A 21775-nucleotide genomic window follows, 5' to 3' on the forward strand; every position below is an offset into this window, starting at 1 on the left:
GTCAGTGCACCTGCTGGGCTTGCCGCCCACACCGCTGCTTTAAGACCTCGCCCCCGCCAACACCTACGCCCAGCTCGTTCCAGTCCCAGAGGTGTAAGGCCACCCCCAGCAGGCCTCATGATCACCCACGCACTCGCCCTGCCGTGCCCAACCCCGCGTGCTCGTGGTGCACACAAGCTGCCCTGCCCGCTGCGCCTGCCCAGGAGCCCCGTGCCTCAGTTTTCCGTGACCCCTTCACCTGCCGCACCCATTTCCACATCAGCCTCGGCACCCAGGGCTGCTCTCGAGGTCTCCCTGCCGGTCTCATCTGTGGTCGGTCTTCTCTGGGTGGCCTGGTCATCTGCCACCCGACTCCCTCCTGAAAAGCTGGTGCACACCAGCATCTGGGCGAGCGGCTGCCCTGGGCAGACCTCGAATGCAAAGGCCTGCTGCTCCTGTCACGCTTCTGCAAATGGGGAGGTGGGGGATAATTTACTCCCTGCCTGCTGGGCACAGGGGTGGCCGCCGACACCGGTTCCGGAACGTCGGAGTCCTTGACGATGTGGAAGGGTTGCAGAGAACCCAGAACCAGCTCTGTGCTCCTCACGCGCGCGGCTCGCTCACCCGCACTTGGTAATGGAACCCCAGGCCCTCCCCCGAGGACAGGCACGCTTCTCCCCCAGAAGGCGGCCCCAGGCGGCCACTCTGGAGCCGGACAGGACGACAGGGACACTGCTCTTCTGGGGTCTTCCTCTCCCAGTTCAGGTTGCGCTCGAAAGGGGTGGGGGACCCCAGAGCCAGGCAACGCTTCCTGCCCGAGCCGCCCCTGAGGACTGGTCCAGAGTGGAAACCGCCACGACAGCGTCCACGGGCTGACACGAGCCTCTCCTGGCCCTCAGGGGCGCCCATCCCTCCGCCCCACCCCCACCAGCCCCCCACCAGCCCCGGGACATTTTCTCCAATAACGGCTCACAGGTGACGGTGAGGGATCCCCAAGCTGTGCTCAGCACTTGGTCACTTCAGCATCTACTTTTCAAGACAGAGTGGCCTGGAGAATGGGTTGAGCCCTGCCTGGGGCTGTGGGCTTGGACAGGCTCTGCGGACAAACAAGGCTCCCCCTCTATGGCTGCCCCGGGGTCCCTGCCCAGCCTGGCCACTGGCTGCCGACTGCAGACTTCATGGAGAGTGGGGGGCCCTGGCCTTGGCCCGTGTGTGTCCCCCGCACCTGCAGGCTGGTCCACAGCAGACACCTAGGAGAGGCGCCGAGGGAGACCACCTGTGAACACCTGTGTGCAGCACCCTCACTCCCTCACTGCAGGGGTAGAAACTGAGGCAAATGGGTACCCGCAACCATCACAGTCACGACAGGTGGGCCTCAGGGCTCCCAGCTGGGGACACCTCGTCCCACAACCCTGGTCCCCCAGCCCAGCTCCCAGCACTAACCACGGAGCAGGGCCCTTGCTCCTGAGTCTTGGAGTTCTGGCCGCCGCCCCCCTCCCCCCTCCCCGCCGCAGCCTCTTACTCTGTGAGCAGCCCTGGGCAGGGGCGTGGCTCCCTCAGCATTATCACCACTTGGCCTGCAGACCAGGTTAAGGAAACCCAGCTGGTGCACAGACAAGGCCATGGCCAGAAGAAATCTTGGTGCGCCCTTCTGGGTCTCAGGGGAAGCACAGGCCTGGCCCAGCCCTAGGGAGCAGGCCCACGGGAGCCAGGCCCACGGGAGCCAGGCCCACGGCTGTCCCTCCAGGAAGAGACATCTGCCAGGGAGCCTGGTCCTGAGACCTCAGTGGTGGAACAATTTCTAAAGCAGTCCCTGGAGCCAGGAACCCCCTCCTAAGTGTTGGAAACTTTGTATCTATTTGCACATTTTTAAGCCCACATCTAAATTTCTCATCACAAGTTTAGATACTTTCAGAGGATGTAATTTCCAATATACTGTAAATATTAACATTTTAAAATAAAACTGTTACTCTTTCTCTTTCAAATGGATCCAATGGACTCTAAATCCCTTAGCGGTTCGAGCTCCACCCTCATCCACGGTGAAGGCGCAGAGCCAAGGCCTTCTTTATCAGCTGCAGGCACTAACAACGCTCTCTCTCCTCCATGCACTTCCATTTCCAGCCCTCTCCCCTCAGCAGTGTTGCACTGTCACGGGGTTACCTTGGGAAACCTTTACCGATCACTCTGTTCTACTACTGAACCCACAAACTGTATGTGCGTAAGTGATCTATCTTGAAAACTCCATGTCACCATAAAGCTCTTAATTCCAAAGTTTTCTTCGAGACTGGATTATCATTACCATTACTAGTAGGACACAATTGATCAACCTGAAAGAAACAAAACTGAGCGCGTAATAAGCATTTAAAAAACCAAACTGGGGGGCCGGCGCCGCGGCTCACTAGGCTAATCCTCCGCCTTGCGGCGCCGGCACACCGGGTTCTAGTCCCCGTTGGGGCGCCGGATTCTGTCCCGGTTGCCCCTCTTCCAGGCCAGCTCTCTGCTGTGGCCAGGGAGTGCAGTGGAGGATGGCCCAAGTGCTTGGGCCCTGCACCCCATGGGAGACCAGGAGAGGCACCTGGCTCCTGCCTTCAGATCAGCGTGGTACACCGCCCGCAGCCTGCCGCCCGCGGCAGCCATTGGAAGGTGAACCAACGGCAAAGGAAGACCTTTCTTTCTGTCTCTCTCTCTCTCACTGTCCACTCTGTCAAAAAATTAAAAAAAAAAAAAAAAAAAACTGGGAATCCATCTATGAAGAGATGACTGGAACTACTCAAAAATGACTTCCCACATGCACAGGTGAGAATTACCTGTCGCTACGGTAAGACAGCATTGATCAGTTCTATCTCCATTTTATGTTTTTCAAGCCAAGGGCTGAAACTACTTGTTCAAATGGAGAACAGAAAGAGACTCATCGTAGCCCAGTCTTTGAATTTCTTTAGAACTGCACGCCGAGGCTCACCAGGCTAATCCTCTGCCTGCGGCGTCAGCACCCCGGGTTCTAGTCCTGGTCGGGGCGCCGGATTCTGTCCCGGTTGCCCCTCTTCCAGGCCAGCTCTCTGCTGTGGCCAGGGAGTGCAGTGGAGGATGGCCCAAGTCCTTGGGCCCTGCACCCCATGGGAGACCAGGAGAGGCACCTGGCTCCTGGCTTCAGATCAGTGTGCTGCACTGGTCGCAGCGTGCCGGCCGCAGCGGCCATTGGGGAGTGAACCAACGGCAAAAAGAAGACCTTTCTCTCCGTCTCTCTCTCTCACTGTCCACTCTGCCTGTCAAAAAAAGAAAAAAGAAAAAGAAAAGAAAAGAAAAGAACTGCATGCCAAGAAGGACAGCGATCTGCCATCGGAACTCAGTGTTCATGTCCAGCAGGTCCTCTTGCAATTTTGTGGCAAGCAAGGAACAGGAAATGCCTCCCCAGCCCCAGGATTACAACGGCCCACAGGACTCACACAGGACTCGGGCCTCCTGTGTGTGCAGCTCAGGGTGCGATAGCCCAGCACATCACCAGCTTCTCCCACGCCAGAGCTGCTGCCAACTCCCTTACACGAGTTAACTCAGTCCTCACAAGGCCCGCAGGGACAGGCACCACGAGGACCCCCATTCTACAGATGGGCAGACTGACACACAGAGTGGTTAGGCCCCCAGCACAAGGTCACACCACCAGGAACTTCACCCAAGCAGGCAGCCTTGCTCCCCGCCACGCTCTGCCCCTGCAGGGAGGGGGGAGGTGTGGGAGGGAGGGTAACCTGCTCCTTCCCAGGCACACCAGGGGTGGGACCAGCGCAGGAGGAGCATCGAGGAGCTGAGAGCTCATTGTCTTCAGTATGCCCCCACCCCCACCTCGGGACGGAGACACATAGCTCCTCTCCAAAGTAAGCAGCACCAGTGCCCGGTACAAGCAGTCCCCAATAAATACGCAGTTGATATTGTTACTGCGGCCATTAAGTGGCAGGAAGAGAAGTGACGCCCATGACCAGGAAAAATCCCACAGGATCTTATCAGCGTTTTCCCAACTTGGGTCCTGACCCAAGGCCCCAACATCCTCTGAACAGACAGCAGCTAAGCCCAGCCACCCTCCCAGACTGGGAAGCCCTCGGTGACCTGAGCGGCCCGGAACGCGTGGAGGAGATGGTCCCTGAGCTCTGGAGCCACACAGAGCTGCTCTCTGCCACCAGCCCCCTGGCCTCCCCAGCAGAGCCCACACATCCGGAACCTCGGTGCCCCCCCCCCCACCTCTCCTGGGGACGCAGCCGCAGCCACACAGCTGGGTGGCTGTACTCAAGGGGACGTCGTCCATCGGAGCAGCCGACACAGGGGGCGCCTGTGGCGGCTGCTGCGTGGTTGCTGTCACCCACTTCCAGGGGCCGGGCAGCTGGGATCTGACGCACAGAAGCCCAGCTGATGTTGAAAAACCAGCCAAGTGCTTGGGCTTCCAATCGTGCAAAGAGCCTTTCTCAACGTCTTGAAATGTAAATGTTCTCCAAACACGCAGGGATGCCAGGCGCTGGTGGGTTTTATTTTTAGAGGCCGGGGGTGGGGGTTGGGGGAAGCATCCTGTTTGGCTCCACTCTGGTCCCTAGCCACCACCAAAATGAGCAGCAGGCTCATCCACAGAGATTTTCCAATCTTCTCCTGCCTGGCCTGTTGGAAAGCAATGGCTCTGGTCTCCTGTCTCACTCAGAGCACGCGGATGACAGGCTTTGCTCTCCATCTTCCTGGAAAGCCACGGAAACCAAACCCACCGACCCCTGGTTGCCTCCTGCACACCCCTCTCTCCCCGCATGGTGGCAGTGAGGGCAGGGAGAGGGGACATCCTGCTGGGCTTCGGTTCAGGACACTGTGTGAACAGGAATCAGCAACGGGGCGGGGAGTGGGGGTGGGGATACTGTTTCCCTGTGAAGCTGTGCATTCGCTGGTGAGCAAGACAGCGCCTCTAAAAACAGCTCTAGCAGTAGTCCCCTCGTGGGCCCTCCCACGTGGCTGTAATGAACGGCAGGGAAGCCCCAGAACCTTCCCTCACAGAGCGAGCTGCGGCTCCAGCTCTACCTCCCAGCAGGTGGAGTGGCAAAGGATCCGGCACTGCAGCCAGCCATCAGACAGGTGTAAGACAAGCAGGAGCCACAGCACCTCGGGGCAGGACCTGTCCACAGGAAGCCTGCAACCGACCGCACCTCCTCTGCCCACTCCCATGCCCTGGGCAGGCGTTGGGCATTACCAATCAGCCGCTGTCCTCACCCATGCCCAAACTAAGAATCCCCCAGGGGGCCGGCATTGTGGCGCCGCGGGTTAAACCAATGAATGCCTGTGACACCAGCATCCCATATGAGCGCTGGCTTGAGTCCTGGCTGCTCCACTTCTGAGCCGGCTCCCTGGTCACACGCCGGGAAAGCGGCTCCTTGGGCCCCTGCCACCCACATGGGAGACCTGGATGCAGGTCCAGGCTCTTGGCTTGGGCTATTGCTGTATTTGGGGAATAAATCAGCAAAGGGAAGTTCTCCCTGTCTCTGTCACTCTGCTTTTCAAATAAATAAAATCAGTCTTTAAAGCAGAATTCTCCCAGGCAGCCGGGACCAGCCGGCGGGAAACGGGCCCTGAAGGCACGCCTCTTCGCCGCTCCTGGACTCCAGTGTCCTCCGCTTGACAGATGGGGAAATCAGGGCCACAGAAAAGCTCAGCACGGGTCACGCAACTTTGCGGAGCCAAGATGAGCCTGGATGAAAAACCTACAGTGGACGCGAGCCTTCCAGACACCACCTCCCTGGCCCCAAACAAACCGCGGCTGCCTGGTGACAGGTTCAACACACGAATTCCATCCCCCACAGGGGCGGGGAGGCAGAACTCGGCAATCATTCCCCAGAGCTGCTGGACACGGCCCCCAGCCCCGCGCTGCCCACCCCGCTCAGGCCCAGGGGCAGGGAGTCCTCTGCTGGCCGCTGTGGGCCCAGGACGCTTGACCCACCCCGCACCCACCAGCGTTCCCTTCCCGCTCCCTCCACCTACCCTTCCTTCTGCAGCCAAGGAGCGCCTGACCCAGGTGCCCTCAGTGGGCAGGCAGCACAGGGGCCCACACAGCAGGAGCCCCCCACCTCCACAGCCCCCCGGGACTCCCAGAAGCACCTTCTCCCCTCACACAGACTCCACCCCCAAGGAAGACCACAGCAACGCCTCCCTGCCCAAGTTCCCTGGGGCAAACGCCGAAACCGAGCCACACCACGTGTGAAGAGAGACCCCACGGCAGGACAAGGTCTGTACTCACCTGCACGACTTCGATCCCGCGCTTCCTGCAGAGAAAACAAAAAACAAGCGTTACTCCAGCAGGTGGGGGGGGGGTCCTTTCCGGAAGGTTCTCCAGAGCCCGGGAGGGCGCGGGGAGAGCTGGAGAGACTGAGGAGCCCCCAGACCACCCTCTACCTGCAGGGGCCGGCTGACTCCCCAGAGGACTTGGCTGGGGTCCTGCAGATCCCCCTCCCCGATCCCCAGCCCAGGCCATCACAGGCAGAGCCCCAGGCTGATCAGTCCAAGACCCTTCCTGGCACCAACCTCACCCCTGCGTACATCAACCACGGCCTGTGGCCCTCCACGCCCTCCCACCTCGGACCAACCCCTCGCCTGCCTCCCAGGTCTGCCCCCGCTCTCATGGCCGGCTAGCCCCTGCCCCGGCACACACACAGGCAGCCGAGGCCTTCGCAGGCCCCCACCCCTCCCCAGCCCTGTGCCAGCTGCTTCTCCCACTCTCACGTCGCCAGCGCCACTGATGTTCGCGCACAGAGCCAGCCCTGGCAGCGAGCTCCACCAGCAGCTCCTGAGTGGGCCCTGTAGGGAGCCAGTGCAGCAGCCAGTGACCAGGACCTGCTGCAGGGAGTGCCCCGCTGCGCCCCCGCAGCCCCGAGACAGGACTCCAAGGCCCAGGCTGACAACCACAGTGGCCCAGGCCCTCGGCGGCCCTCACCATCACTCAGCCTCTCCAAGGCTGCAGAAGAGGCGGCAGCCGGCACCCAACGGCTCCCACGACTCCACGGGGGACGGGCTGGACACGGGCAGCACAGCCCTGGCCACCAGAGCCCGGGCAAGGGGACAGACAGCGGCACGAGGATCCTGGGCCACACCAGATCCCTGGCTTACAACCCACACCGAATTACGAGCACCTGTGAGCCCCCAGTGCCCCGCCCCCCGCCGCGCCTCAATTCCCAACCATCCTGCCTGCTGTAGAGGTGAGAAAACCGGGCATCAGAGACGGAACCTGCCCCAGGGCACACGGCACGCGGCTCACGCCTGCCAGCCGAGCTTCTGTGTGGCCCCTGCCACTGCTCCAGACGGAAGCCCTAACTCCCAAATGACCGGGAATGTGGACCGTGCAGCGGGCATTCACGACCCTCAGGGCTGAGGACTCAGTTTCCCTCCAAGTGCATCCCGCCGGCATCCGGATTATCTGGCACAAGGCTCTGGCCAATGCGTCCACATTTATAGCTCCACAGCTCTCCCTCTCCCAGGCCTTAAAAAAAGAAAGAACGGTAGCTTTGAAAGCAGATGGAGCACAGAAAATAAGGAGGCAAGCAAGAAAGTCATCCGGGGAGAAAAAATGGGCTGAAGCCTTAGTGGGGCTGAGCTCCTCTGCAGCTCAGAGCTCCAAGAGCAGGAGAAACAGAGACTCCAGCAGGGAAGGGCGGAGGGGCTCAGCTCCCCCTCCCATCCCACCCCGGGCCGCACAGGCAGAGCAGACACCCGGCACCCCACTGCCACTGCCATCTCACAGCCCCGCAGGGAGGGCGGGGCCAAGCGGCGAGCCCTGGGCCAGGTGCAGCAGGGCATGGAGGAAGACAAGCCCGGCCTCAGCCTGCAGGGCTGCGGGGCACTGGGGAGCAGGTGGGCAGGCCGACAGGCGCGCAAACCCCACGCACAGCACCACAGCCTGCTCGGGGCTCCGCCCTTCGTCAGGAACCTCTGCAGGGTGATGGCAGGGTGACGGCGCCGACCCCCGTGCAGCACTAAGGAGCGGCTCCCTGAACTCCTGCCACAGCCAGAGGTTCGGAAATGGAAGTATGGGGCTGGGGGCAGAAAGAGGAGAGCAGGCTGTCAGGTGGCTGACGGTCCCTCCTGGGAACCCCAACGCCACCATCCCACCTCGCCACGCCGGACACACTCCGATGTGGCGCAGAACGTTCTAGGCTCTGCAGCGTTCACTGCCAGCCCCTCTGTGATCACAAATGATTGACAGCAAACTAGAGCCCCCTCCCCCAGAGGGGCCAAGGCCACACCACCCAAGAGTGAAAAAGAACCAGGAAGCACTGGTGAGGCCGTAAGGACTCCTCTCCGAGACGTGCCGTGTGAGAAGGGCGGGCGGCAAACGCTGCCTGCGAGCGCGTGTGTTAAGGACGGCCGGGGTGAGTGTGGGTGCAGCCGCCGGAGCACACACAGACCCGCCCAGGCCAGGGGCGGGGTGGGGGGAGGGGGAGACTTCCTTCTCACGGGGTTCCCTCCGGCATCTCCCGGATTCTGAGCCACGTGCCTGCAACACATTCTCAAAAACTGGAAAAGCGTCTTTTTGAAATAATGCATGCAACTAGCTGCCGACATCGCCCGCACCTGACACAGAGTGGACCCCGCCCAAGAGCTGGCGGACAGAGGGAGGCAGGGGAGGGATCGGGTCGGGAGGGAACAGGAAAGGTGGCAGAGCGGCCATCGGGCTGCAGCGCCCGTGGTCTCGGGCAGTCCTTCACCACTTCGACTGAGACTCCCCAGAACAGCTGCTTAGGAAGGAAGGGGGTTTATCTCGGGGCTACAGCTTGGGGCATGGGGGGAGGGCTCACAGTCCAAGACCAGCCCGCCCCACTGGCCCACAGTGGTGACGCCGGAGGATAGCAGAGGGCCGGAAGTGGGGCAAGATGGAGGCCCCACCCCGACCTGCCTAGGACCTGCCCACCTCTAAATCCACAATCGGATCAGTGCCCAGGAACCAGATAGGAAGGGCGTGCCCTGCGGTGGGAACAGAGGCTGCAGGGCCCAGGACGGTGGGAACCACCGTGTGGGTCCCCCGCCCCGTACTCCCTGTATTTCCTGCATTTTCTACAATAAGCACAAACATAACTTCCAAACAAAAGGAAAAGTAACGGTAGGAATTCAAGTCTAATCCTTAATGTGCTTTATTGGAAACGTGCACCCAGAGGCGAGCCTCACCTTCTTCACAGATTCTGCTTAGGCGCGGCTACCCAGCAACCCCTGCACACACACCTGCTTCTCCAAAAGCTGCTTCACAGGTCCAAGGGGAGCAGACCCTCGGGGAATTTTAAATACAACACGACTGCTCCTTTCAGGGGAGGGAGGAGAGCAATCAGAGGAGGCTTCAGAGAGGAGGCAGCATTTGTCATCTCAGAGAGCGGCGGAGGCTTACGGACAGGGAGGAGAAGAGGAGATGGGGAGGGGTATCTGGGGGTGCAGGAGCACAGGAGCCACCCAGAGGGCCGGCAGGGCAGGGAGCACAGGACAGACACGCAGCACATGCCCCAGAGGCTCGAATGTCACTGCACAGCCTGTCCTGTCCCCAGGGGCCTGCGGCTCCCACGCCCAGGGCAGGTGGCCCAAGAACCACCACCGGTGCCTTTCTAAAACACTACCTCAGGGGCGGGCATGGCCAGCAGTTAAGAGGTTAAGACGCTGGTTACCGCGTCCTATCCCGAATGCCTGGGCTTCAGGCTAGACTCCAGCTTCCTGCTAACGCAGACCCCGGGAAGCAGCAGTGGCAGCTCACGTGGCTGGGTCCCTGGCACCTGGGGGAGACCTGGATGGAGTTCTAGGTACCTGGATCCAGCCCCAACTGGGACCACTGTGCACACCTGGAGCAGGAATCAACAGACGGGAGCTCGATCTGTGGTGTGTGTGGGGATGGTGGGAGGGGATATGTGTTTCTCTCTGCCTCTCAAAAAAAATTTTTTTAAATACCAACTCAGGGTTGTAGCATAGAGGGTGAAGCCACAATCAGCAATGCCAGGATCCCATATGGGTGCCGACTGGCGTGCCGGCTACTCCACTTCTGATCCAGCTCCCTGCTAATGGCCTGGGAAAAGCAGAAATGTCCCAAGTGTTTGGGCTCCTGCCATGCATATGTGAGACCAGGAAGAAGCTCCTGGCTCCTGCCTGGACATTGCTGCCATCTGGAGAGTAAACCAGTGGACGGAAGGTTGAACTCTCTCTCTCTCTCTCTCTCTTTCTCCACCCCTCTCTCTGTAATTGTGACTTTCAAATAAATAAATCCTTAAAAAAAAAAAAATACTGGCTCAAGGTCCCCTCAGAGGCTCTGGCCCAGGGCTCTGGGGCCGGGCAGGAGGTTTGGGGCTTGTCCACCCCCCAGGTGCTGCGCAGGAGCCTCAGGTTCAGAAGTGGGGTTCACCCACAAGCAGCAGCGCCCCTCGACCCTGTCTGAGATGGACCCAACCAGGAGCAGGATGGCATCTGCTGGGGTGGGGGGGACTGGGAGCAGGGATAGGCTGGGGGCAGCTGTTCCAGGTCTGAGGACAGGGTCAGGGAAAGTCAGAGTGAGGACAGGCTCATCCGGGGCACACGGCTTTGTTAGGTCTGCTCTGCCGGGCTGCCCTGCCTCCCTGCCTTCTGAGAACCACTCCTCCTCCACCCACAGGAGTCAGAGGGGCCACAACCAGCCACCCGCTGAGCCGAACGATGGGGGTGGGGCTGCAGCCGGGCACCCCCGGGGCCGTGCGGAAGCTGGATGAGACAGCGTCCTCGGCGTCCTCACCGGGAGGAAAGACCCACCCGCCGCAGGTCAGCCCCGATTGGGCCGTGCTTGGCACAGGTTCTCTCCAGATCTTCGGTCCCCACTTTCTGCTTAGCCGAGGTCCCGCGCCTGTCTCTGCAAGTGACTGTGGCCTTTCACTTCCTGAAGGTGACAATGACCCTGGGAGACCCTGAGGCAGAGGGAACAAGAAAAGGGGAGTCCCGTCCAGAGGATCAGAGGCAGAAGTGGAGAGGAGTGAGGGAAAGTTCAGAGACGCGTCCACGGCGCCCACGCCACAGCAAGGCCACAGCAGGCCACGGGGGGCAGCCACAGGAAGGCCAGCGCCGATCTCGGGGCGCTGGGTTCCACGGCAGCAGGGCTGTCTCACTGCATAGCAGGGTCTGAGAGGCTCTGGGCCCCAGGAAAACCAGCGGCAGGCACAGGACATGCAGCGGAGACACCCTCAGCCTTCCCATCTGCTCAGCGGGTCAGACCCTGCAGGCCCAGCTGGACCCAACTGGGCAGAGGTGCGAGGGATGCACAGGAAACGGTGCGCGAGCAGGGCGGGCAGGGTTGTGCCGAGACCCGGAAGGCCCCTCGGAGCCAGGAAGGGAGCAAGGCCCCGTGACGGCTGGAGACGTGCAGGTCTCAGAGGCGCAGAAAGCAGAGCACGGGCCTCAAAGGCAGGCGTTTAGCCTGGTGGCTCGGACGCCCACAGCCCACACCAGGGGATCCCGTTCCTGGCTCCAGCTTCCTGCCAAAGCACATCCTGGGAGGCTGGAGTAACTGGAAGACCTGGACCACATTCCTGGCTCCTGGCTCCTGGCTCCTGGCTCCTGGCCTGGCTGTTGTTGTGGGCACATGGGGAGTGAACCCTCTGTCTCCGTCTCTCTCGCTGGTGGCAGGGTCCTTGGGTTCATCACGAGTAAGCAAAGTCTGCCCACCGGCTGAGGGCTGGCCACACCGTAATCCAGGGAACAATTTCAGATTCCGGGAATCGGCCTGGAAGCGCAGGCTCCCTCCCACCAAGGGGCGAGGAGAAAGAGGCTGCACCTGCACCCAGCGCTCCGCGTGCGTGGGGTGGGGTGGGGTGGGGGGAGTGTGTAATTATACGGGGGAGGCTGGCACATCCGCTGCCAACAATGTGTAGCCCGGTTTGGTAATTCCCGGATCTCAGAAGCAAGGCCCCCTGGCCCGTCCAGGAGCCACTGCCTCCCCTCCTCCCGGCCTGCAGAGGGCCTCTCCCCATCTGGGGGCTTTTGAGTAGGCAACAGGGCGTCCTCTCTCACCCATGTGTTCAGGGGCCCACGCGGTTCCCCTGCCTCAAACGCTGCCCAGCCTCACCTGCGACCCCCAGAGGTCGGCTCCTGCGAAGAAGCCTGTACCGGTTCCCACCTCCGCAGAGCCCCCACACCCAACATCTGCTTGGACCAGTACGGAGCAGGACTGCCTCACCCCAACGCTGCCCTCTGCTGGACTCAGCGCTCGGCAGTGGACTTCAGTGGTGGCCGCCAATCCCGACAGTCCTCCTGGACACTCAGTGACACCCCGCCCCACCCTTCAGGGCTGGGCACGGCCATGCAACTCGCCTTGGCCCATGAACACGGACAGAAGTGACCATGGTGCCCCCACAAGGAAGCCTTCACCAGCCAGGGCCCGGCCCTCCGGCCAGCGCTCCCCGGCCTTGGCAGGGTGGGAGCAGAGGATGCTGGCCAGAGCCACTGCCTGGAAACAAACATGGCTGAGCCAAGAAGACCCTACTGGCAAGGGTTCCCCACCAGGGGCCATGCCTGAAGACACCGGTGGCTGTGAGCCTGGGTAAAGTGCTCCTGGCGTGCGGGGGACAGAGGCCCCATAGGGCCCAGGAAGGCCCCCTGCAATGCAGAATGAGCCAGCCGAAAGCATCAACGGTGCTGAAGCAAAGAAATGCTGATGGAGGGCAGACTGGGCGCACTGCTCACAGGACAGCTGCCCCGTGCACCCCGCGTGGCGCTGTCTGGGCTCTGACCCATGGAGCCGTGTGTCACGGCAGCCTCGCCAACTCCTGCAGGACACCAGGCTCAGGCCCTTTGTCCATGTCCCCGACCGTTCAGCACATGCCTGGGCAGGGGGGCATTTGCAGGTGCAGCCAGCAAGGGAGGGAGTCAGCACCAGTCTTTCCAGCTCTCCCAGGAGGGACCCACTCTCCAGAAACAGCCAAGCCTGACCCAAGTCTGCACTCCCTCTGTGCGGGGCACGCTCGCCCAGCAGGCAAACACCTGCCATCCACCAAGGCAGCTGGGACTTGTCCTCTCCATGGCTGCTCCCTGCTCTGCACTGGCACAAATTGCTGCAGAGATGGGTCGGCGCCGTGGCTCACTTGGTTAATGCTCCGCCTGCGGCGCCAGCTTCCCATATGGGTGCCAGATTCTAGTCCCGGTTGCTCCTCTTCCAGTCCAGCTCTCTGCTGTGGCCTCGGAGGGCAGTGGAGGATGGCCCAAGTGCTTGGGCCCTGCACCCGCATGGGAGACCGGGAAGAAGCACCTGGCTCCTGGCTTCGGATTGGCGCAGCACCAGCCATACCGGCCATTTTGGGGGTGAACCAATGGAAGGAAGACCTTTCTCTCCGTCTTTCTCTCTCACTGTCTAACTCTATCTGTCAAAAAAAAAAAAATTGCTGAAGATGCCTTGTGCTCGTGCTCTGGCCCGGGGGCACCCTGAGGCCAGCCCATTCCTTATTTCAGCACCCCTGTGCCCGCTGCCCCTGAGCCTGGTGGGCGCTCTGCCAACAGCTGGGAGTGAGCCTCCAGTGCCCCCGCCGCCTGCCGGCTGCACGGCGTCTGGCTTCCCTGCTGACAGAGGCTGTGGTCGTAGGTCGGAGTTTCTTCCTATTAGCAGTGCCAGGAACTGAAACCGCCTGATATATAAAGACAACGCACGGACAGAAGTTTACAGCCGGCATAAACAGCTGAATGGTTTGGGCAGCTCGGGAGAAGAAGCAGACACGGGAGGCTGCCGTCTGTCTGTTCTCTTAGGGGCGGGGGCATCGTCCCTGGACTGGGCAGTCACCCACCACCTTGACACAAGGCCTCCCCACGGAAGGACTGGCCAGAGGGCCAGGGCACACGGGTGGGCAGGGGCCGGGTCCTCTGAGGCCGATGCAGCAGCCCGAGCCAATGCACCCTGCAGACCCAGAGCCCACCATGGGGTCCCTGCAAGGGCTTTTCCTGGCAAAGCCAAGGCGAGAGGCAAGGCCGGTGGCTCACCTTCCCGGCACCTCCTGGGGAAGCTGGCAGGGCCGCAGGAGCTGAGAGCAGCATCGGGGCGTGGTCACCTTCGGAACCCCACCCCTCAACTCTCCGGAGCAAGGGAGGCCAGGCTGGGGCAGGTGGCAGTCACCCCGGGGTGCATTTTGCTGCCTCAAAGCGAGATCATTTCAGGCGAGAGATCGTCCTGACCTTCGGCTGCACGAAGCATTCTCTGCTTCTCTCCCTTAATGGCGCTGGCCTCGCCTCCACTTAGTAATACGGAAAATCCTCTCCTGGTCTCACTACCCCGCCCCTGCAGGTGCTGTGATGCTTCTTCCCCCTAATTAGAGCGGGTTCTAAACCGTGGAGGGCCGGGGCAGGGGCGACCAGGAAAGGAAGGGCTGGTGCCAGCCTCCTCCCCTGCCCCCAGCGGGTGGCCAGCCCTCCCGGGAAGGGGGGGTGACTCAGTGTGTGCCCTGCACTTCAGCTTCTTAATCCTGAAAACGCAGCCCTTCTAATACTGGCCTGAGGAGCTCGGTGAGCTGCTGCAGGCGGGGGGGTGGGAATTCCTGCACTGCCACCTCCCTCCCTGGGACCCTGGGACGCAGCGGCCAGGGAGAAGCCTGGCCAGGGAGGTGGGAACGTTCCAGCACCCATCCTCAGGGGAGCCCGGGATGTCACGACAGCAGCCGGAGGGTGTGCCCTGGCCTGCGGGCTGTGGTGCGGACGCCCTGAGAGGTGTTCCCAAGCAGTGGGACCTCTGCCTGCCCACACTCTCCCTCCTGGCCGCTGCTCCTGGCCCCTGGATTCCAAGACAAAGGTAGAGCCCTGGGCTGGCCTGGGCATGGCTGACAGAGTCCATGCCCTGTGCTCTGCCACGTGTGCCGGGGGCCCCCAAACAGACAGCATCTGGGGGATGGCAGGAGGCACCGGAAGCTGTTGGACGAGCAGCTGAGAGCTGAGCCCTGCCCGTGGCCAGGAGGGAGGCTGCAAGGGGAGAAGGCCCCCTGCACCAGGAGCAGCAGGGACAAAGACCTGGGCTCCGTGCATTCTCACCAGAGCCCCCAGGATTGGCTGAGAGTCAGCCCCACCCTGACCCAGACGATGTGCAGCACCAGGCACCTGGCTCAGGATCTCACTGACCCCTCGGACAGCTCGAGGACTCAGGGCGGAGGCAAGCCCCTAAGCAGTCAGGTAACAACCCTTAGCCATCGGTATGTGCTTTTTAAAAACATTTATTTTCTGGGCCGGTGCTGTGGCATAGCGGGTAAAGCCACCACCTGCAGTACAGGCATCCCACATGGGCGCCAGTTCTAGTCCCGGCTGCTCCACTTCCGATCCAGCTCTCTGCTATGGCCTGGGAAAGCAGTAGAAGATGGCCCAAGTCCTTGGGCCCCTGCACCCATGTGGGAAACCTGGAAGAAGCTCCTGGTTCCTGGCTTCGGATTGGCTCAGCTCCAGAGTGAACCAGCAGATGGAAGACTTCTCTCTCTCTGTCTCTGTCTCTCCTTCTCTCTCTGTGTAACTCTGACTTTCAGATAAATAAATAAATCTTTTTAAAAAACCATTTATTTTCTTTTTATTCCCTGTTATTTAATCAGTACAAATTTCATGAGTACACCTTTAGGATTCTTCCCACCATGCCCGCCCTCCCACCCCCATTCCCAGTCCCGCCCTCCATTAAGATTCATTTTCAACTAACTTTATACACAGAAGACCAACTCTATACTAAGTAAAGATACCAAAAATTTGCGCGCGTGTGTGCGCGCACACACACACACACAAATGTTTGAGAACAAGTTTTACAGTTAATTCTCACAATACAACTCATTGAGGACGGAAGTCCTGCATGGGAAGTTGGTGCACAGTGACTCCTGTTGTTAATTCAGCAATCAACACTCTTGCGTATGACGTCAGTGATCACCCGAGGCTCTGGACATGAGCTGCCCAGACTATGGAGGCCTTCTGAGTCCCCAGTCTCCGTCAGTATTGAGACATGGCCATCAGCAAACTGCAAGCGCTCTCCTCACCCTTCTCTGATGGCCACTTCTTTCCACTGGGGTCTCTCTCAAAAACATTTCTTTTCATTTATTTGAAAGGAATACAGTGATAGAGAGAGGGAGACAGAGTCAGACACACACACACACACACACAGAGAGAGAGAGAGAGAGAGAGAGAGAGAGAGAGAGAGAAAGGATAGAGGGAGAGAGAAGGAGGGGCCGGCGCTGTGGCTCACTTGGTAATCCTCCACCTGTGGCACCGGCATCCCACAGGGGTGCCGGGTTCTAGTCCCAGTTGTTCCTCTTCCAGTCCAGCTCTCTGCTGTGGCCTGGGAAGGCAGTGGAGGATGGCCCAAGTGCTTGGGCCCTGCACCCACATGAGAGACCAGGAGAAGCACCTGGGTCCTGGTTTTGGATCGGCACAGTGTTGGCTGTAGTGGCCATCTGGGGAGTGAACCAATGGAAGGAAGACCTTTCTCTCTCTCTCTCTCTCTCACTGTCTATAACTCTACCTGTCAAATAAATTTTTAAAAAATAAAATAAAAGAGAAGGAACACAGAGAGAGAGAGAGAGAGAGAGAGGAGAAAGGATAGATGGAGAGAGAAAGAAATCTTCCATCTGCTGGCTTACTCCCCAAATGGTCACAGTACCCAGGACTTGGCCAAGCCAAAGCCAGGATCCTGGAACTCCATCTGGGTCTCCCACATGGGTGGCAGGAGCCCAAGCACTTGGGCCATCCTCCACTGCTTTCCCAGATGCATCAGCAGGGAGCTGGATGGGAGGTGGTGCAGCCAGGACTCATACCAGCATTACAAGCAGTGGCTTAACCTGCTGTGCCAAAACACCAGCTCCTTCCTGGCCAGTGATTAAGGCTGGGGCATAGAGAAGCCTGGATCTGCTGGCCACAGACTGGCTCTGACCTTGAGCCAGTCCTGGCCCTGTGTCCCAGTGCTGCACTCCTCTCCCACGACTGCTACAGCAAATCCCACAAGCACAGTGGCTGAGACACCATGAGCATATTCTCTTGCAGTCGTGGGGTCAGGAGGCTGAAACGGGTCAGCGGGCCGCCTTCCTTCTGTGGACTCCAGGGAGACCCCGGCTCTGGAGGCGTCCGCATTCCTTGGCTCCTGGCCACATTACTGCCTGTGTGACCTCTGCTTCCACTGTCCTGTCTCCTCCTCTCTCTGCCTCTGCTGGTCCCTCTTATCCGGGCCCTTGTGGCTGCACTGTGCCCCCCCCTCCCCATCCTGGTGACTCAAGACAATCTCCTATCTCGAGATCCTTAACTCAATCTGAGTACGGAACGTTCTCCCGGGTGCGCGGAGCAGGACTTCTGTCGACAGCACGGTGGACAGACCAAGGGTCCCACAGCCTTGGTGGGAGGGCGGGTATGGTGGGAATGTCATGTTGGCCACTCCCCTGAGGCAACAGTGAGTGGGGTGGAGATGGCGAGGATTCGTCCCCAAGTCTGTGGGGGCCCTGGCAGTCCACAAGGTGACGAGGCTCAGGCTCGGCTCACACGGAGCCTGCAGGGTTCTGAGCCACACTGGGTATAAACAAACACTGCTCCCGGGGCCCTGGTGGCAACAGCAGGGGAGAGGCAGCGGGGCAGGGGGCTGGGGAAGGGGCCGGGGGGCGGGTGGAGAGGGGAATGGGGAGATGGAGACCCAAGGGCCCATGGCTAGAAGTCCTGGCTGTGACAGGGAGAGGAGGGATCCTTCCCGATCCTCAGGCTCATCTTGAGCCCATCACAGATGCGCAAGCCAGCCACCCCCAACCCCAAAAGGCCACCAGCTCTGCTGGAGGCCATACCCCTCAGCCCTGCCGAGTGGCTCTGGGCAGGGATTTTCTCCAAACAAGAAGGCAGCTGAAGGCTGCACAGCACACAGGCCACCGGGCACACCAAGGCCCCTTCCAGCTTCCCATCCGTAGCCTGGGGTCCGGGACCCGGGCCCAGCCCCCTTCCCAGATGCCCTGAGCAACCCAACTCCAGAGCAGGCAGCGCGGCCTCTGACGCCCCCAAGACCCTCACGTTCCAGGGAGGTCTGCGGGGGCCCCGGGCGTGACCCACACGGTGACAGTGGCTGACAAGTCATCCCTGGGTTCCCTCCCTCCCCAAGCCAGGCCCGAGCTGGGACAGCGCGGGTGCTTTGGTCACATGTTGTCAAGTGGGGAAACCCAGAGCAGTTGAGAATCTCGCCCGAGGAGTCAGAGCAAGTGAGACGTGGAGACACAGCGCGGCTCAGCCCCCGTCGGCAGAGGCCTGCTCCACTCGCCTTGCTGCGTGACCCCGCGGGGGGAAGCGGGCCCCCGGCCCTGGTGCGGGCAGGTCCTCCAGGTCTGATGGAAAGCTGGCTCTGGGGACTTCTGGAAGGGAACTGCTCTGGACAGAGCTGTCCCCCACCCACCCCCTACTGCTGCCCCAAGTCCAGGCCGAAATTCTTCTGTGCACCTGGACCCCAAGGCTGGGGCCGGGGAATGCCACTGCCCGGGGGCCCCACGACCTAGGGAGCAGCCCCTGGTGAGTCTGGGGTACTGGGCCCAGAAGGCATCTCCCAGAGGGCCACAGCTGGCCTCGGGCACCGCAGGTCCACAGTGGATGGGACTCACTTGGGCCACCGCAGGCCCAGAAGCAGGCAGAGCCCATGTCCCTGCTCCTCGCCTTCCTGACTTCACGTCAAACCTCCCAGCAGAAGGAACCCGTCCCCAGAAGCAGAAGGGAGCATGTCTACTCCACCGCGGGCAGAGAGAGGCAGGCCGCGGGGACAGGTGGCAGGCACTGTGCAATCGAGCCTCACACCCATGGCCAAGGCGGCCGGTCCGAGCCAAGAGGAAGGGCGCAGGGCTGATACCTCAGGAACCCCACCCATTTCTGAGAGCTCCAGCACCTACTGAGGAGACAGGGAAACCTCTGGGTCCCAGCACCCTAAGCTCACCACCAGCTGGGCCTCTAGCGGCTGCGAGAAGCTGCCGCAAGAGTCGAGGCTCAGGGGCCGCCAGCTCCAGGAAGGTGGGCACACGCCCTGCCCCCTTCCTACCCTGCCAGGCTCTGCAGCTGGGAGCCATGGCAACAGGCCCCGATCAGAGCCCCATAGAGGGGTCACAGCAGCTGGGAAACCAAAGCCAAGAGCCGGAGCCCCGGGGGCAGACATAAGAAACAAAACTCAACCTGGCACGTGGGGAGGCTCATGGGCCAAGGGTGGCCTCCCTGAATAGGCACCCTCCACCCCGCGGTGGGCCTCAGCACCTCTCGGCCCTACCTCACCCACCTGGAGCTTGGGCTCCTGCAGCGGCCCACACCCACCAGCTCCTGGCTCACCTGGCTCCAGGACAGGCTGGTCCCTTACAAACCCACCCACGCCATCAGCTCCCTGGCCAGGGACAACCACAACACTGAAAGCCTCGTCCTCCACACCTCTTTGAGGGCACCCAAGGGAGACCCCAGACGGTGCCTTCTCCCAGCCTGGTACCCGGCTGCTCCAACCCTGGGCGCTCACGCCCACCCCCAGACTCAGGACGCCGGCGACTCCGGGAACGGCCCCTGCTGTCAGGAGAACTCACGGTGGAGAGAAGCGAGGCCAATTTGCGAGGGGCTGGGCACAGGGGCTGAGCTGTTATTTTATTTTGAGAAGGTTTTCTTTTTTTTTTATTTTATTTTTGACAGGCAGAGTGGACAGTGAGAGAGAGAGAGACAGAGAGAAAGGTCTTCCTTTGCCGTTGGTTCACCCTCCAATGGCCGCCGCGGCCAGTGCGCTGCGGCCAGCGCATCACGCTGATCCGAAGCCAGGAGCCAGGTGCTTCTGGTCTCCCATGGGGTGCAGGGCCCAAGCACCTGGGCCATCCTCCTCTGCACTCCAGGGCCACAGCAGAGAGCTGGCCTGGAAGAGGGGCAACCGGGACAGAATCTGGCACCCCGACCGGGACTAGAACCCGGTGTGCCGGCGCCGCAGGTGGAGGATTAGCCTAGTGAGCCGCGGCGCCGGCCCGAGAAGGTTTTCTTAAATGCTGCCTGGTGACCAGCTTCCGGCCCGAGGCACCCTTGGGTTCACTCGGGGCCATCATGCTTGCTTGGTGAGCACCCACCACAGGTTCCATGCCGGGGACACAACGGTGAGGATTACAGCAAGGGCTCCTGTGGTCAAGGAGCCAGCAGTGTGGAGGGGACGGTGGAGGAGCGACTGGAATGAGCACAACACAGGACTCCTCGGATGCGGGCGCACTGGGATCGCAGGGCTGGAGCCAGGGGTCCACAACCCCCTCCATTCCTCCTCTGCCCCCTCTAGTCACCATGGGAAGGTACCACTGGGGCCTGCTGGTAGACCCTCTCCCAGGCAGGCAGCTTGCCGTGGGCTGGAAGGAAACAGGGAGAGAGCGAAGCAGACGGTCTCTCAGCCGAGACGGGGCAGAGAGACTCCCCAGCAGCCCTGGCTGGCTGACGGCGGATAAGCCATCACCCACGACGGGTGAGCACTCCTGACAATCGGCATGCAAACGCAGATGTAATTTCAAGTCCTCGCAGTGTGATTACGGCGCCAGCCCCAAGAATGACTGAGCATCAGCACAGACCACGCCGGCCCCTGCAGGCACAGAACAACGCGGCCAGCAGAGGCCCTGGTGCCAGACAACTCCCAGAGCAGCGCTTCCGGCTGCCTGGGGAACCCAGCACAGACCCAGCCCGGCTCCCGCCCCATCTGGCCAAGGGCCCGGCCCGAGAGGACACCAGGCACGTCCCTCTCCCTCTGATGTCCAGACCCAAATGCCAAGAGCAGCCAGTTAATAACTACCAAGGGCAGATTCTCTTACAGTCCACCTCCTGGGGGCCAGGAGCCCGTGCCTCGGTTTTCCTCATCTGTAAGATGGGCACGACCATGGGAGTGACTCACGGCACCACTGGGGGACTGAATGGTGACTGGCACAGAATCTGGTCAAGGTCATCAACCTTCCATTTAACCCGAGTACAGCAGTGGCCCAACCTGAAATCCAGGCAGGTTCCAGGAGCCACCGACCAGTCAGGGGTGAGTAGAAACATAAGTCCAGCTCACAGAGTGCAAGGGCCCTGCTGTGGTCACCCTGGGCGCTGTTGGGCTCAGAGGCTGATGGAGATGCCACCCCTCCTGAGCAGGGCCCACAGCAGCATGGACACATGGTCCTCTTCAGGACCCTGGGTTTGGGGCCTTGATTTGAACACAGGCTCTGGCCGGCCTGCAGGACTCCCCTCCCCTGGGGGCAGCTTCTAGCTCTGGGCTCTCCACCTCATAGGCCCCCCATTTCAGACAGAGAACTGAGGACCAAAACTGAGGGGCTCGCTTGAGGCCACAAGTCAGGGGAGACTCACAAAGCTGTCCCCAAGCGTGGGGGAGGGGCACACAGACAGAGGAGCACCTGCAGATGGGCCATCATGGACCCATTGCAAAGATGAGAAAACCGAGGTTCAGAGAAAGATGAAGGGACAGGCCCAGGGGAGCCAGGACTGTCCCCGGCCTCCAAGCTCCAGACAGAAGTCCTAAACAAGAAGCCAGGTGCTGACTCTCAGGCCGCATGAGCACAGCAAGCACAGGGCCCCCAGGGCCAGTGTGTGTGTGTGTGTGCGCGCGCGCACGTGCACTGAGCCTGGGGCCCAGTGTGTGTGTGTGTGTGCGCGCGCGTGTGCACTGAGCCCAGGGCCAGTGTGTGTGTGTGTGTGTGTGTGTGTGTGTGCACTGAGCCCAGGGCCCAGCATGTGTATGTGTGTGTGTGCACTGAGCCCAGGGCCCAGCGTGTGTGTTTGTATGTGTGTGTGCACACGCACGTGCACTGAGCCCAGGGCCCAGCATGTGTGTCTGTGTGTGTGCACTGAGCCCAGGGCCTAG

General features: G+C 61.1%; 1 protein-coding gene across 2 annotated transcripts in view; it reads right to left on the reverse strand.

Annotated features, from left to right (window-relative positions):
- ITPK1 (inositol-tetrakisphosphate 1-kinase) overlaps nt 1–21775 on the reverse strand; it is a 142350-nt gene that overhangs the window by 95532 nt on the left and 25043 nt on the right. For both annotated transcript variants that reach the window (XM_002719591.6, XM_017349458.4), the window contains exon 2: nt 6230–6254. In XM_002719591.6, coding sequence (XP_002719637.1) covers nt 6230–6254 — 25 coding nt within the window. The remainder of the gene's footprint in view (nt 1–6229; nt 6255–21775) is intronic.

Source organism: Oryctolagus cuniculus, chromosome 20 (assembly GCF_051225735.1).
Source record: "Oryctolagus cuniculus isolate XC-2025 breed Fujian yellow rabbit chromosome 20, ASM5122573v1, whole genome shotgun sequence".
NCBI lineage: Eukaryota > Metazoa > Chordata > Mammalia > Lagomorpha > Leporidae > Oryctolagus > Oryctolagus cuniculus.